General features: G+C 44.3%; 1 protein-coding gene across 3 annotated transcripts; it reads right to left on the reverse strand.

Moving 5' to 3' along the window:
- Window positions 1-5307: 5307 nt before the first annotated feature.
- Window positions 5308-10084, reverse strand: TREML1 (triggering receptor expressed on myeloid cells like 1). Of its 3 annotated transcripts, none has more exons than XM_033424059.2 (6): window positions 9929-10084; window positions 9409-9741; window positions 7244-7361; window positions 6773-6855; window positions 6224-6276; window positions 5308-5864 (listed from the first exon to the last, which is right to left on the reverse strand). In XM_033424059.2, exons 1-6 carry the CDS (start codon window positions 9969-9971, stop codon window positions 5550-5552), a joined length of 945 nt encoding a protein of 314 aa, XP_033279950.1. In that variant the 5' UTR covers window positions 9972-10084; the 3' UTR covers window positions 5308-5549. The 3 variants fall into 3 exon arrangements, with proteins under 3 accessions (XP_033279950.1, XP_004267673.1, XP_012387724.1); XM_004267625.3 differs by having other exon boundaries at window positions 6773-6858; window positions 9929-10071; XM_012532270.3 differs by lacking the exon at window positions 6224-6276 and having other exon boundaries at window positions 5692-5864; window positions 6773-6858; window positions 9929-10070.
- Between the last annotated feature and the right edge of the window lie 2395 nt (window positions 10085-12479).

The following is a 12479-nucleotide window of genomic DNA, read 5'->3' on the forward strand; positions in this document are numbered from 1 at the left end:
TTTCCACAGTTTCCACAAAAAGGAGAGCTGTAATTTTGATAGAGATTATGTTGAATCTATAAATCAATTTGCAGAGAATTGCAGTCTTAGCAATATTAAGTTTTCTGATCCATGAAAGTGGCATATCTTTTCCATATATGTAGGTCTTTTTTAATTTCTTTCAGTGATGTTTGTAGTTTTTAATGCACAAGTCCTACACCTCTTTTGTTAAGTTTATACCTAAATAATTTTATTATTCTTGGTACTATTATAAATGGAATTGTTTTCTTAATTTCATTTTGGGTTGTTCATTGCTAGGGTATAGAAATAAAACTGATTTTTGCATATTGGTTTTGTATCCTGAAACTTTGCTGAATTCATTTGTTAGCTCTAAGTTTTTTTGGTTTGGGTGCACTCCTTAGTATTTTCTATATACAAGATCATGTTATCTGCGAATAGAGATAATTTTACTTCTTCCTTTCCAATCTGGATGCCTTTTATTTCTTTTTCTTGCCTAATTGCACTTGCTAGATCCTACAGTACAATGTTGAATAAAAGTGACAAGAGTGGACATGCTTTTCTTGTTCTCAACTGTAGGGGAAAAGTTTTTAGTTTTTTACCTTTAAGTATGATGTTAGCTGTGAATTTTTTATAGATGCTCTTTATCAGGTTGACGAAATCCCATACTATTCCTAGTTTGTTGAGTGTTTTATCATGATAGAGTGTTGGGTTTTGTCAAATGCTTTTTCTGTCACCTGTTGAAGTGATCATGTGGTTTGGGGGGGGGGGTTTCTGTTAATATGGTGTATCATATTGATTTTCAAATGTAGAACCAACCTTGCATTCCTAGAATAAATCACGTTTTGTCATGGTGTATAATCCTTTCTGTTTGTTCCTAGGTTCTATTTGCTAGTGTTTTGTTGAAGATTTTTGCATCTACATTCATAAGGAATGTTGATCTGCAGTTTTCTTGTGATCTCTTTGTCTGGTTTTTGTATCAAAGTAAAACTGGCCTCATAGAATGAGTTGGGAAGTATTCCTTCCTCTTCTGTTTTTTGGAAGAGTTTGTGAAGGATTGGTTTTAAAATTCTTTCAGCATTTGGTAGAACTCACCAGTGAAGCCATCTGGGCATGGGCTTCTCTTTTGGGAAGTTTTTTGATTACTAATTAAACCTCTTTACTTGGCATTCGTCTATTCAGATTTTCTATTTCTTCCTAAGTCAGTGTCAGTAGTTTGTGTCTTTCTAGGAATTTGTCCATTTCATCTGAGTTATCTAATTTGTTGGTATACAGTTGTTCATAATATTTCTTATAATCCTTTTTATTTCATAAGGTCAGTAGTTCTCCTTCCACTTTCATTATTCCTGATTTAGTAATTTGAGTCGTCTTCTCTTTGTTTCTTGTCCAGTCTAGCTAAGGTTTGTAAATTTTGTTGATCTGGTCAAAGAACAACTCTTGGTTTTGCTGATTTTTTTCTATTGTTTTTCTTTTCTCTATTTCATTTATTTCTGCTCTAATTTTTATTATTTCCTTCCTTCTACTTGCTTTGAGTTTAGTTTGCTCTTCTGTTCCCAGTTTCTTCAGGTGGAAAGTTAGGTTATTAATTTGAGATCGATCTTTCTTCTTTTTTTTTTTAAATACAGGTATTTACTACTATAAATTTCCCTCTAAGCACTGACTTTGCTGAATCACCTAAGTTTTGGTATGTTGTGTAATTATATTCATTCATTTCAAAGTATTTCTAATTTCTCTTGAGATTCCTTTTTCCTGTTTGTTATTTAGGAGTGAGTTGTTTAATTTCCACATATTTGTGAGTTTCCAAATTTTACTTCTGTTATTGACTTCTAATTTCATACTGTTATGGTCAGAAAACATACTTTGTATGATTTCAATCCTTTTAAATTTATTTAGACTTGATTATGGTCAAATATATGGTCTGTCCTGGAGACTGTTACATGTATGCTTGAGAAGAATGTGTATTCTGCTGTTGTTGGATGGAGTGTTCTATAGGTATCTGTGAGGTCTAGTTGGTTTATAGTGTTGTTCATGTCTACTCTTTCCTTGCTAATCTTCCACCTACTTGTCCTATCATTTTTGAAAGTGGAATATTGAAGTCTACAACCATTACTCTTTGTTTATTTCTCCTTCAGTTCTATCAGTTTTTGCTGTATTTTGAAACTCCGTTGTTAGGTACCCATATGTTTATCATCATCATATCTTCTTAATGGGTTGAGTCTTTTATCATTATAGAATGTCCTTTCTTTATCACTAGTAACAATCTTTGTCCTAAAGTCTATTTTGTCTGATATTAGTATAGCTACTCCAGTGTTTTATAGCTAGTTTGCATGATTTATGTTTTCCCATTCTTTTACTTTCAGCCAACTTGTGTTTTTCAATCCAAAGTTTGTCTCCTAGAGACAGCGTATAGTTGGATCATGTGTTTTTTAATCATTCTGCCAATCTCTGCCTTTTAATTGGAATGTTTAATCTGTTTACATTCAGTATAATTACTGGTAAGGTAAGATTTATGTCTTCCATCTTGTTATTTGTCTTCTACTTGTCTTATGTCTTTTTTTCTCCTCTATTCCTTCACTGTCTTTTGTTATATTAAATGAGTTAAGTTTAATTCCCTTGTCATCTCTTTTACTATATAATTTGTGTTATTTTCTTGTTGTAGGGATTACAGTTAACAATATAGTTCAGATTAATACCAACTTAATTTCAATAATATACAAAAACTGATTCTATATAGCCCCATTCCCTCCTGCCTTCTTCATATTGTTATTGTCATAGAAGTTACATCTTAATAAATGGTGTACCCATCAACACAGGCATATAATTATTGCTTAATGAAGTTGTCTTCTAAATCAAATAGGGGCAGGGGAAAGCCATTTTTCTTGAGTAAATACTCTTTGGATTGATGCAAGCCATTGGTTAATTTCCAGAGTCTGAAAAAGTTGATTCTATTTTTGCCAGTTTTCTTGTTTCTTTTATGGAGGAGAGAATTTTCAGAGTTCTCTAACCACTTTCTTTTAAAATCACTCTCAATGTACTTTTAACTTGTATTTCCCTTAGATGAAGTTAAACATCTTTATTATGTTTATATTTCTTTTTGTGTGGGCTATAGGTATGTATTCTGTGACTGTATTCTATTAAGTATTTGTTTTCTAGTTGATTTGTAGGGGTTAGGGAAATGAGCCATCTGCCTTTGTATGAGCTGCAAAATTTTTCTTCATTTTGTGTTTTGACTTTTGTTTATGGTGTTTTTGTCATAAAGGGAAAAGTATCAGTCTTTTCTTAATTTATCCTAATGTGTCAGTTTTAATGTATCTATGAATTCTTTTATGGCTGCTGAGTTTTGTGTAATACTTTAAAGATTTTTTTCCTCTAAGATTATTTTAACTATTCCCCAATGACCTTTCAAGTATTTTTTAAAATAAATTTTATCAAAATATAATTTACATGCAGTAAAGTACACCTATTTAAATGATGAGTTTTGACAAATGTAACCCATGTAACCACTACCACAAACATGATAGAGAACATTTAATCACCCCCAAAAGTTCTTTCAGGCCCCTTTAGAGTCATTCCCACTCTACCACCACCACCCGCGCAAAATACTCTTGTTATTTTTTTTCCTTGTGTTTATATCTGTGATGATTTTCCCCTTGTCATTTATTTCATCCATCTTCTTGAGTAAAGTTAGCTAACACTTTATTTCATTTTACTTCAGAGAATAAGCTCTTTTATTTATGTATTAGTTATGTCATTTTTCTCCTTTAAAATTAGCTATTTGAGTTAGATGCTTAATTCTTGTTAAGGGTGTGAATTTTCCTCTGAGAACTTCTTTAACTGAATTCCAAAGGTTCTGATATGAAGCAGTCACCTCACCATGTCACCTGCATTTTCTTTGCTTTGTTTTTGTATTTCTTGTAATGAAATTTAGTTTAGTATTTTCATCTTAGCAGTTACTTTTATACCTATGACTCTGGTTGGAAGTCTATGAATACCAACCAAAGCAATGATGGAATTAATATAATTCTCCTTCCCTCTTCTCTTCCAGCCAATTGATTATCTTAGTATTTTCTTTTGTATTGTTAAATATACCTTTACTTCTCTCACGTTCTAAAAAGTTCAAACTACATTCAGACCAGGTTAAGTTTCTCCCAGAGGGGTGCTTTTTAGACCTAGTCTGCCCTTCCCCCACATTCTCCTGCCCTCCCCCCCCCCAACCTTGCCTTCCCACCAGGCAAGTCCCCAGTCATCTTAGCCAGGGGAAATGAGGGCTTAGTTGATTGGTGGGCAGCTCCTGCCTCCCTAAGGGACAGAGTAAATTTAGGTTCTGTCACAGGCTGAGACTCTATCAGAGGAAGCTCAAAACATCCTGCCAGAGCTTCCTGAAAATAGCATCGCTAGACTTACACAGTCCCTGCCTGTTCCTTCTCCTCAGATATCTAGACCAAGCTTAGGGCCCTTCCAGATGGTCCAGATGGCCAAAATCTCTTTTTGCTTAGTTCTCCGTGATTATAAAAGACTGGGTTCCTGAGCACCTCATCTTCTCCATTTAAGTCTCTCATCTCAGTATGGGCAAATATTTTCAAACTGAACAGTTGAGAAGAAATCATGGCAGAAACCTTAAAGGGCCTCCTATCCCCAGGCTGGACTAGCTTTCATTTACACTTAACCATGGCCATACCCTTACCATTTATTCCTCCTCCCCTCACCCCCATGCCCTTTTTCCACTGGACTCGTCCCAGGCTCAGAGTTCAGGCCAAAGGGAACAGAACTACCAGATGATCACCCAGTTGAGAAAGAGCCAGCTCTGGTAAAACTGATGTCTGCAAAGTTCTTTCATTTCCTGGTGCTTGAAAATCCTTTGTCCTGCCAAGGATTAAGCTTGGTATTTATTTCAGTTTCTGACCTTACTCCTGTTTCTTTTCAACTTCATCTCTCATACCCCATCTTTCCTGAATCTCCTTTAACTAATTATTATCCCCCTTCTCCCACCATATGTTGTTACATCATAAGATGTCACTTGTTTACAAGGTATAGAGCAGAAAGCAGAAGAGATTTCTAGACTCGAGCAAATGACTCTATACTTTCAGGTATCCTGATAAAGGCAGGAAATACTTTTGAAGAAGTCTTCTTGATGCCCCTTAATTCAAACTGTGTGCAGTATTCTGACCAGGGAGGGAAACCACTTCCCCGCTAGCAGAACAGGCAGGAGATCATACAACACAAACTCTGGACGAGTGTTTTCAGTTCTTGGGCCATGTGAAGTCAAACTTGGGCCCTTTCCTTCCCCCTCAAGCATCAAGAGCTCATATATTATCATGTAGAGTTTATTTAGCCCTGTGGTGTAATGGCAGAGGAACTAGCATGGGGGGGGCTTCCCCAGACACCTCAATCATTCCAAGTATCACTTACCAGGTGAGAAAAGTCAAGATATTAGATCAGATCCTAAAGACCCTAGTTGCTCTGATATCCTAAGGATCTAGGGCACAGACTGCGTGGATGGCTGCACAGAACCCTGGGGATGATCTCTGTGAGTTTACAGGATGGTGAACAGCTTAGCTGGGTGGAATCTCACTATTAGGTGGATCCTGGGCTGGCTCGAAGGAGGCTCCTCCACTCTTGTCCCCTCCAGGGAAGGTGACTGTGGCGTATGTCACAGGCTGGGAGCAGATCTCAGCCTTAGCAGGCAGAGGGGGCAAACAGGATGGGGCTGGGGGTGGGTGTTTCCCTGACAGGGAATCAAGAGGAAGGTTGGTGTAGGTGTTATTGTCAAAGGAAGGTGGCGAGTCAAGCCTAACATATGGTACATCCGATGGCAAGTCAGCAGCCAGTCCAGAGTCACTGATGTGGTGGACCACTGAGGAGGGGGCCTGTAACAAAAGCAGGCAAATCAGGCAAAGAGAAAATGCCTCCCTCTGCCCCAGTTCCCTTAGATGGGAAGCCTAGGACCAGACTGGATCTGTCTCTTCAATCCTGAGTATGTCAGTGGGCAAGAAGGCTTCACTTTGAAGATTTTCATGCCCCGAGTTTCTCTACAAATCTGGGAAGGTGGATAGCAAGGTGGGAAGGTAGGAGACCATTGTTGCCAAGTTTACAGCGTTTGGGAAGAGGGTTTGGACCTCTACTGGGTCACAGTCTTTTCTCCACCTCATCATCCTGGGACTTCTCAGTGATTGTGGCAGAGGGAGGGTCTGGGGAATTTGGCTGGGGGCCTGCGGAGATCTCTTACCGAGCCTGAGACTCCACTGCTCTGAAATCGTCCACAGGCAGAAAGCCTGTTCCCTGGCAGGACAGAGGACAGAAGCACAGTCTGCTTCTTGTGCTGACTCAGTGCCCGCCTCACGCCCTTCAGAAACTTTGGAAACCTCTGTCCTAGCCTCCACCTTCCCCACTCCCACCAGCAAAGTTTTCCCCTTCCATCTCCCCAGCCCCCACCCCCAGCCAGCCCTAACTCTCCCCCCACCCACTTACTGCTTCCACAGCTCCCCTCAACCTGCCTCAACACTCAATCCATCTCCCGAAATCCCCCACCTCCTCCAGTCACCTGTCCCCAATCCCACTGTCTCACCCTCTCCAATTCCTGTTTCTCCCCAGGCCGCCTCCCACTGAATCTCTTTGCTCTCCTCTACCCCTCAGCCATGGGAATTCTAGGGTCTGGGGACCCTTACTGAAGCACATCTGTAGGGGGAGCAGACCTAGATTCTCAGCCTTGAATTCAAGACTGGCTGATACAGGACCAGGGGGCCATTCTGAGATAGGCAGGTGGACAGCTACGTACCTTTCCTTTTGGCCATCACAGCAAACAGCACCACCGCCAGCACCAGCAGGCCCAGCAGGAGCACAGCACCCCAAATCAAGGGTCTGCTGAGAGACACAAAGGAGTAGGTGAGCTTAGCCCTGAGCCTGGCACGGAGCTGCTTGCCAGGAATCCTAGAGAAGTGGCACAGAGGTGCAGTTCTTGGTGAGCCACGGTTGGAGAAAGATTTTTGGAATGGAATGAGGAGGACAGACTCAGGCAGGGCAGAGAGAGACACTATCAGGGTATCCTGGCTGGAGATCTGGGATGAAGGGGTCAGTGCTGAACTGGGAGGGAAGTATGTCTGTCTGTCTGTCTGTCTGCCTGGTCAGAAATTCCCCAGGAGTGGAAAGAATCATAAAGTTTCTTTTCAGTTTAGTCTGGGGCTCTAAACAAGCCATATCTTCACCACCACCCCTTCCCAGCTACCCAAATAACAGTTCTTGTCAGTACCTCTTCTTATCTCGGCTGGGATCCAAAGGGCTGGCACTGCCTACAGGATCTGAAGAGGAGATGTCAGCCAGACTCCCGACCTGATGGGTCTCCTCGTCCTCCTCTTTCAGGCCAGGAGCTGAGTCAGAAGGAAATACTTAATGAGAACATACCCATTGTGGGCAGGGTTCAAGGGCCTATTGAGATCTGAGGGACTGGGGGAGTAGAGCTGAGGAAGGAGAAGTCCCAAGTAAGGAACACAAAGAAGCGGTGCTTGGGATATTCCTTAGGGGCCTCTCATTCTGGAGGTCAGGGAATGGCCTCTTTATGTCTTTATCTGGTTGTGAATATGCTCACTTTCCCCTTTACCACCAGCTCCCAACCCTCCCCCCCTGCATTTCTTCTCCACCTGCTCCCCCTGTACCCAGGCTGCTCAGACTATGCAGAAACCCTACTGGGTAATCTGTGCCCACCTCCCTACCCAACCTCACTCATCTCATTGGAGACCTTGCTCCTGGCTCTCATCACTTGTTCTCCAAAGGGGCCTCAGCCCAGCCTGCTAGACCTCTCCACATACCTGCAACCCTGTGACCGCCCCTGCAGGCTGGCTGAGCCCCACCCCAAGCTCTGCGCTCAGGAGCTAAGGAACTTAGGGTCAGCCCTGATGTGACACAATGCCAACTGATCCTTGCTGAGAGCCTTGCTTGGACCCTGAGACTTAGTTTTGTGACAAGGTTTCTGTCATCCCAACAACATGCTTAACTTCTGTCTGTGGGACTCAGGGTTGGTTTCTCTGGGCCTGAGGATCTGCCTTGGGAACCCGGGCAGTCCTTCTAGACCCTCTGAGAGGAGAGTCTTGCCATGTTCTCAGAGATTCACCATTCCCACTACCCAACCCATTCCAATCCAGGAACTGGAGACGCTATGGCCCCAATCTTGCTGCATATGTCCTGATCTCCTGGAGTTTTTTAAATCACCCACATCCTCCCTAGATACTGTGCTCTACCTGCCTGCCTGAACATCCATTCTCTACAGCTGTTGGGGTCCTCAGCACCTGCCCCACTTCAGGCACCTGTCTCCCTGCCACCTATTCCCAGTGCATTGTCTTGTCACAGCTTGCCATTTAGGGAGTTGTAATCTTGAGTTACTAAACCTTAGTGTCAAGGAAGAAGGAGAACAAAGGATGACTAGGGTTAACAGAAGTATATTTATAATATAAATAATAATTGTGGACTCAAGAGGGATTCTAATGAGAGCTTAGTCCATCCTCGTAATTAAAAGATGGAGAAAAAACTGAGAGAAGGAAAAATGCCTTTCTTAATTTCATTATTTTGGGCATTTGGCACAAATTACTTGAAAAAGGAAGACCTGAAGATGAAAACAATGTCAGCATCCACAAGTGCAAGGTAGGACAGTTTCTGCTTCCTCAGGTAGCTGACCGCGTTCCCGACAGAGCACTTCTTTTTTTACAATATCCTATGTTTATGGGAAAAATTTACTACTTTAAAATGTACTTTCAATAAATACTTAGACATGAGAAAGTTATAGCCTGTGAAAATGAAACCTGTGAACATAGTTTCTATACTGAAAATAGGGTTGAGAATATTAACTGTTCTCAACCCTATAATATTAACTGTTGCTGACACTATTTTCTGTTTGTAAAACTGAATGAGTTGAAGGAATTCAGGCATTGAATGTACCCTGCCTGTAGGTGAGGCACATACTAGATGCTCAGTGAAGACCTATAAAATTAAATAAGATATAAATTCAATAGTTTTTAAGCCATCAGACTTGTTATTACAGCAATAAAAACCTGGAAGATGTAAAAAACTTAATTCCAGTTGATATGTCTGAATTAAAACTTTGTTTAAAACATTTCTAAGCAAAATAATAGCATCAAGTATGTTGAAAATGCTGGACAAGGAGGCCAAGGCCCTGAGTGGGGAAAGAGAATTTGCCTTCCTGTGGGGAGACCCACTTGTGCGGGAGGGGAAAGGGGACTGCTGTGTGGCTGGTTTATCTCAGACTTCTCACCCAGTTTGGTTTCCGTTCCCTGCAGAGCTGTCAAAAGGATATCTGCTCCCAATTCCTCCCCCACAAGGGCCCCTACCCACCAAGGACCCAAGAGCAGCTGGTGGGGCAGGAAGGCAGGTTAGAGCAGTGGTGGCCAGGCTGAGATAACTCACCTGCAGGGAGCACATCCAGACTGATTCTGTGCACAGTCTGGGGCCCTGAGATTCCCTCTACCACGCAGCCGTACTCTCCGGCATCCTCCTCCTGTAGGGTAACCATCTCCACCTGGAGCAGGCCACCCCCCAGGTCAGTGAGAAATATGCGGCTGCTGGCTGGGGCCCTGCGATCCACAGCTGACGACACCAAGGGCTGGCATCCCTCTGGCAGGAACCGGCACCACACCTTTCGAGCCTTGACATCCTGGAGTCGGTAGTGGCACTGCACCAGGATGGAGCTCCCCACAGGCGCCTGCAGCACCTCAGGGAGGCTGCCAGCCGAGCCCTGGCCTAGGGAAGGAAAGTTGCAGGGATGTTGGACAGGGCACCTCCTGGCCCACCCACTGCATAGGGGCACAGGGATCTAGAGGTCCACCTTGTGGGCCTACATGTTATTGTTGCCATGGTAATGCCCGTTATTCCTGGGCGTGGAGCGGGGTATGTGGGGACCCAGAGTGCAGCTCCTTCTGAAGCTTACCTGCTAGTCCCAGGAACAGCAGCAGGAGCAGGTTGGGGCCCATGGCTGGGCAGGGAGATGTCAGCTCTGGGGCTTGCCTGGGCACTGACACAGCATTCCCCTGGGGGCAGGAAACTTTTGCCTCAGACGGTCACGTGGGGTTCTCAGTGACCATGGGCTGGGAAGCAGGCACTGGTGGGCCCCTCCATGGGTGGGGAGAAGGAGCTCTTCCAAGCCCTGGTTGGTTCAGTGCTCAGGAACAATCCCTGAGGGTAAGAATGGGCAAGGTAGGGTGAGAAGACCCAAGGAAAAACAGAAGGCTGGGAGCCTGCCCACCCCTAAGGAATGAAGAGGGGGGGGAGGATTGTGACAACCAGAGAGCATTAGAGAAAGGGGGAAGATGGTCCTCAGGGTATTCCAAATATAGAATCCGATGAGGCAGAGCTGTGAAGGAGGGAAGTATAGTGTCCTTCTCATGGCCCGAGGCCATCTTGATTTTAAATTCTGTGTGAGTGCCCCACCCAAGTTCTCAGGAGATCGTCCAGGAAGCCCCACCTTGACCGTGCGCCCTGGGCTGGCCTGTCTTCATTCCCTCAGATGCGCGCTCCCTAGACACTTTGAGTGTGGACCACGTGCTCCAGTTCTAGGATTTGCGTTATTGCTTTGATAATTAGTTGGATATTGAACCTCATGTATTCATCTCATCTTCATAGCTTTTCTCTCTCAGTTTCCATCTTTTTGTTCTGATTCCTAGAAGATATCTTCATCTTTTTCTTCCATCCCTTCTCTCCTTGTCCTTCAGATTTTTATCCCTTAGTGCTTTTAATTTACAAGACTTGTTATTCTCCAAGCATTTCTTATTTATAGCATATTATTTTTGTTTCATGAATGCATTATCCTCTTTGTTAGGAGACAGTTCTCTATGAACATTTTCGGGCCTTCCCAGGAAAGGGCACTCACCAAGCTTTGTTCCAGGGCGATTGAAGAGCAAACATGCCTTGGGAGTTAGAGACAGTGTGTCAGCTCCAGAGAGATTTGCTTCCATCCTTCCCCTCCCTCCCTGGAGAAGATTAGTTCATGTTCCAGAGTGAAGACCTCTCTGTCTCTCTCTCTGTCTCTGTCTCTGTCTCTCTCTCTCTCTCTCTCTCTCTCTCCAGAGAGGAAGAAGGGCCAACATGCAGATGTTCTATATAAGCTCCAAGTCTCATAATTTGGGGTTCCTGTCCTATGACACAAACCCACTCCCTGCACAGGGACCATCTGGCCCTCATTCACGTCACCTTGTGCAGAACTGGGGTTTGGGGATCCTACATGGAATGTGAGTAATAAACCTGCTGACACCGGGGGAGCACCAGTGCTCAGAGAGACAGGAGCAGTCAAGGTGGGGATGGCTGGGAGGACACACTGCTCTGACCTAGATGGTCACACCTGGAAAGGGGCATGAAAAAGCCAGCCTCCCTCCCTCCTCTGTCCTCTTTTCTCTCCTCCTCCCCTCTCTCTTCCTCTCTCCTTTCTCCAGGAGCAAGGGAGTTGAGAATGGGAAACTGGGAGCAGGAGCCCGAGAAAGCCGGCTTCTGTGTTAAGCTGAGCCTCATGGACATGGTGATGGGGTGACCAGCTGTCCCTGTTTACCTGACACTGGGGGTCTTTCCAGGAGACAGGACCTTCAGTGCTAACACTGGCAGAGTCTCCGGCTAACTGGACAGATGGGTCTCCCCAGTGAGTGATATGGAAGTACGTATATCTGTCCTGCCAGCATGTATCAAGCTTTCTTTGATTTCCTTACAAGAAAATTATTTTCACACTAACAAGCCATGTGGGAGCATTGTGTGGGAGGAGACCTCTCTTCAATATTTACTGAGTGCCTAAAACAGATATGGTAGGTGCTGGGTGCCTAGGACAGAGGTGGCCAGGATCCAGGGAGGTGTCCTATCATTGGGCATTAGAGAAGAGGAAGGAAGCCAGCGCTTATCCAGGACCTACTATGTGCCAGACATCTGGCCAGGACTTTAATATTATTCCTTTCAATCGCATAAAAACCCACCAAAGTAGAGTTGTTTTGTTTTGGTTTGCTGTTGGGTTTTTTGTTTGTTTTTACATGCGAGGACCCTGAGGCTCAGAGGAGTTAAGGAATTTGCTTAAGTTTTCTTAGTAGGAGGCAAACTTGAAATTGGAAAACCCCTTCTGTTCAGTGTGCACTCCAGAGAGTCCAAGGCAGGGGATCCCGGTGGCGATCTGAATCCCAGGGTAGATGTCTCTGACATGGCAGAGCAGGCAGGAGAAAAGGCTGAGTTCCCAAGGGGAGGAAAGTTCCGGCGGCACTCCACCACCAGGCACATCCTGGAGCCTCCCCTTCCATCTCATCACTCTCGGTGCCCAGACCGGGCGGGAGCGAGGGAGGTGCAGGGGGCTCAGTTTGGGCTTTTCTCAGCCTTGGCTCCTAGACTGTGCCTGTGTCTGCAGGAAGGAGACGACTGCCCCAGGACCCGATGGGGAAGTTTCATGTGCCGCTGAGTCAGGGACACCAGGGAAACACAGACTGGACCAGAGTCCTGGAGCTGGGGACAGAGAC

Source organism: Orcinus orca, chromosome 10 (assembly GCF_937001465.1).
Source record: "Orcinus orca chromosome 10, mOrcOrc1.1, whole genome shotgun sequence".
NCBI classification, from domain to species: Eukaryota; Metazoa; Chordata; class Mammalia; order Artiodactyla; family Delphinidae; genus Orcinus; species Orcinus orca.

What these genes read in the sequence shown, in the direction of transcription:
- TREML1 (XM_004267625.3), bottom strand. Translation starts at nt 9,971, where the DNA reads ATGGGCCCCAACCTGCTCCTGCTGCTGTTCCTGGGACTAGCAG. An exon ending in TGTGATGGCCAAAAGGAAAG is followed by an intron (nt 6,277 to 6,772) that starts GTACGTAGCTGT and finishes CTGTCCTGCCAG; the next exon opens with GGAACAGGCTTTCTGCCTGT. An exon ending in GCAGTGGAGTCTCAGGCTCG is followed by an intron (nt 5,865 to 6,223) that starts GTAAGAGATCTC and finishes CTTTTGTTACAG; the next exon opens with GCCCCCTCCTCAGTGGTCCA.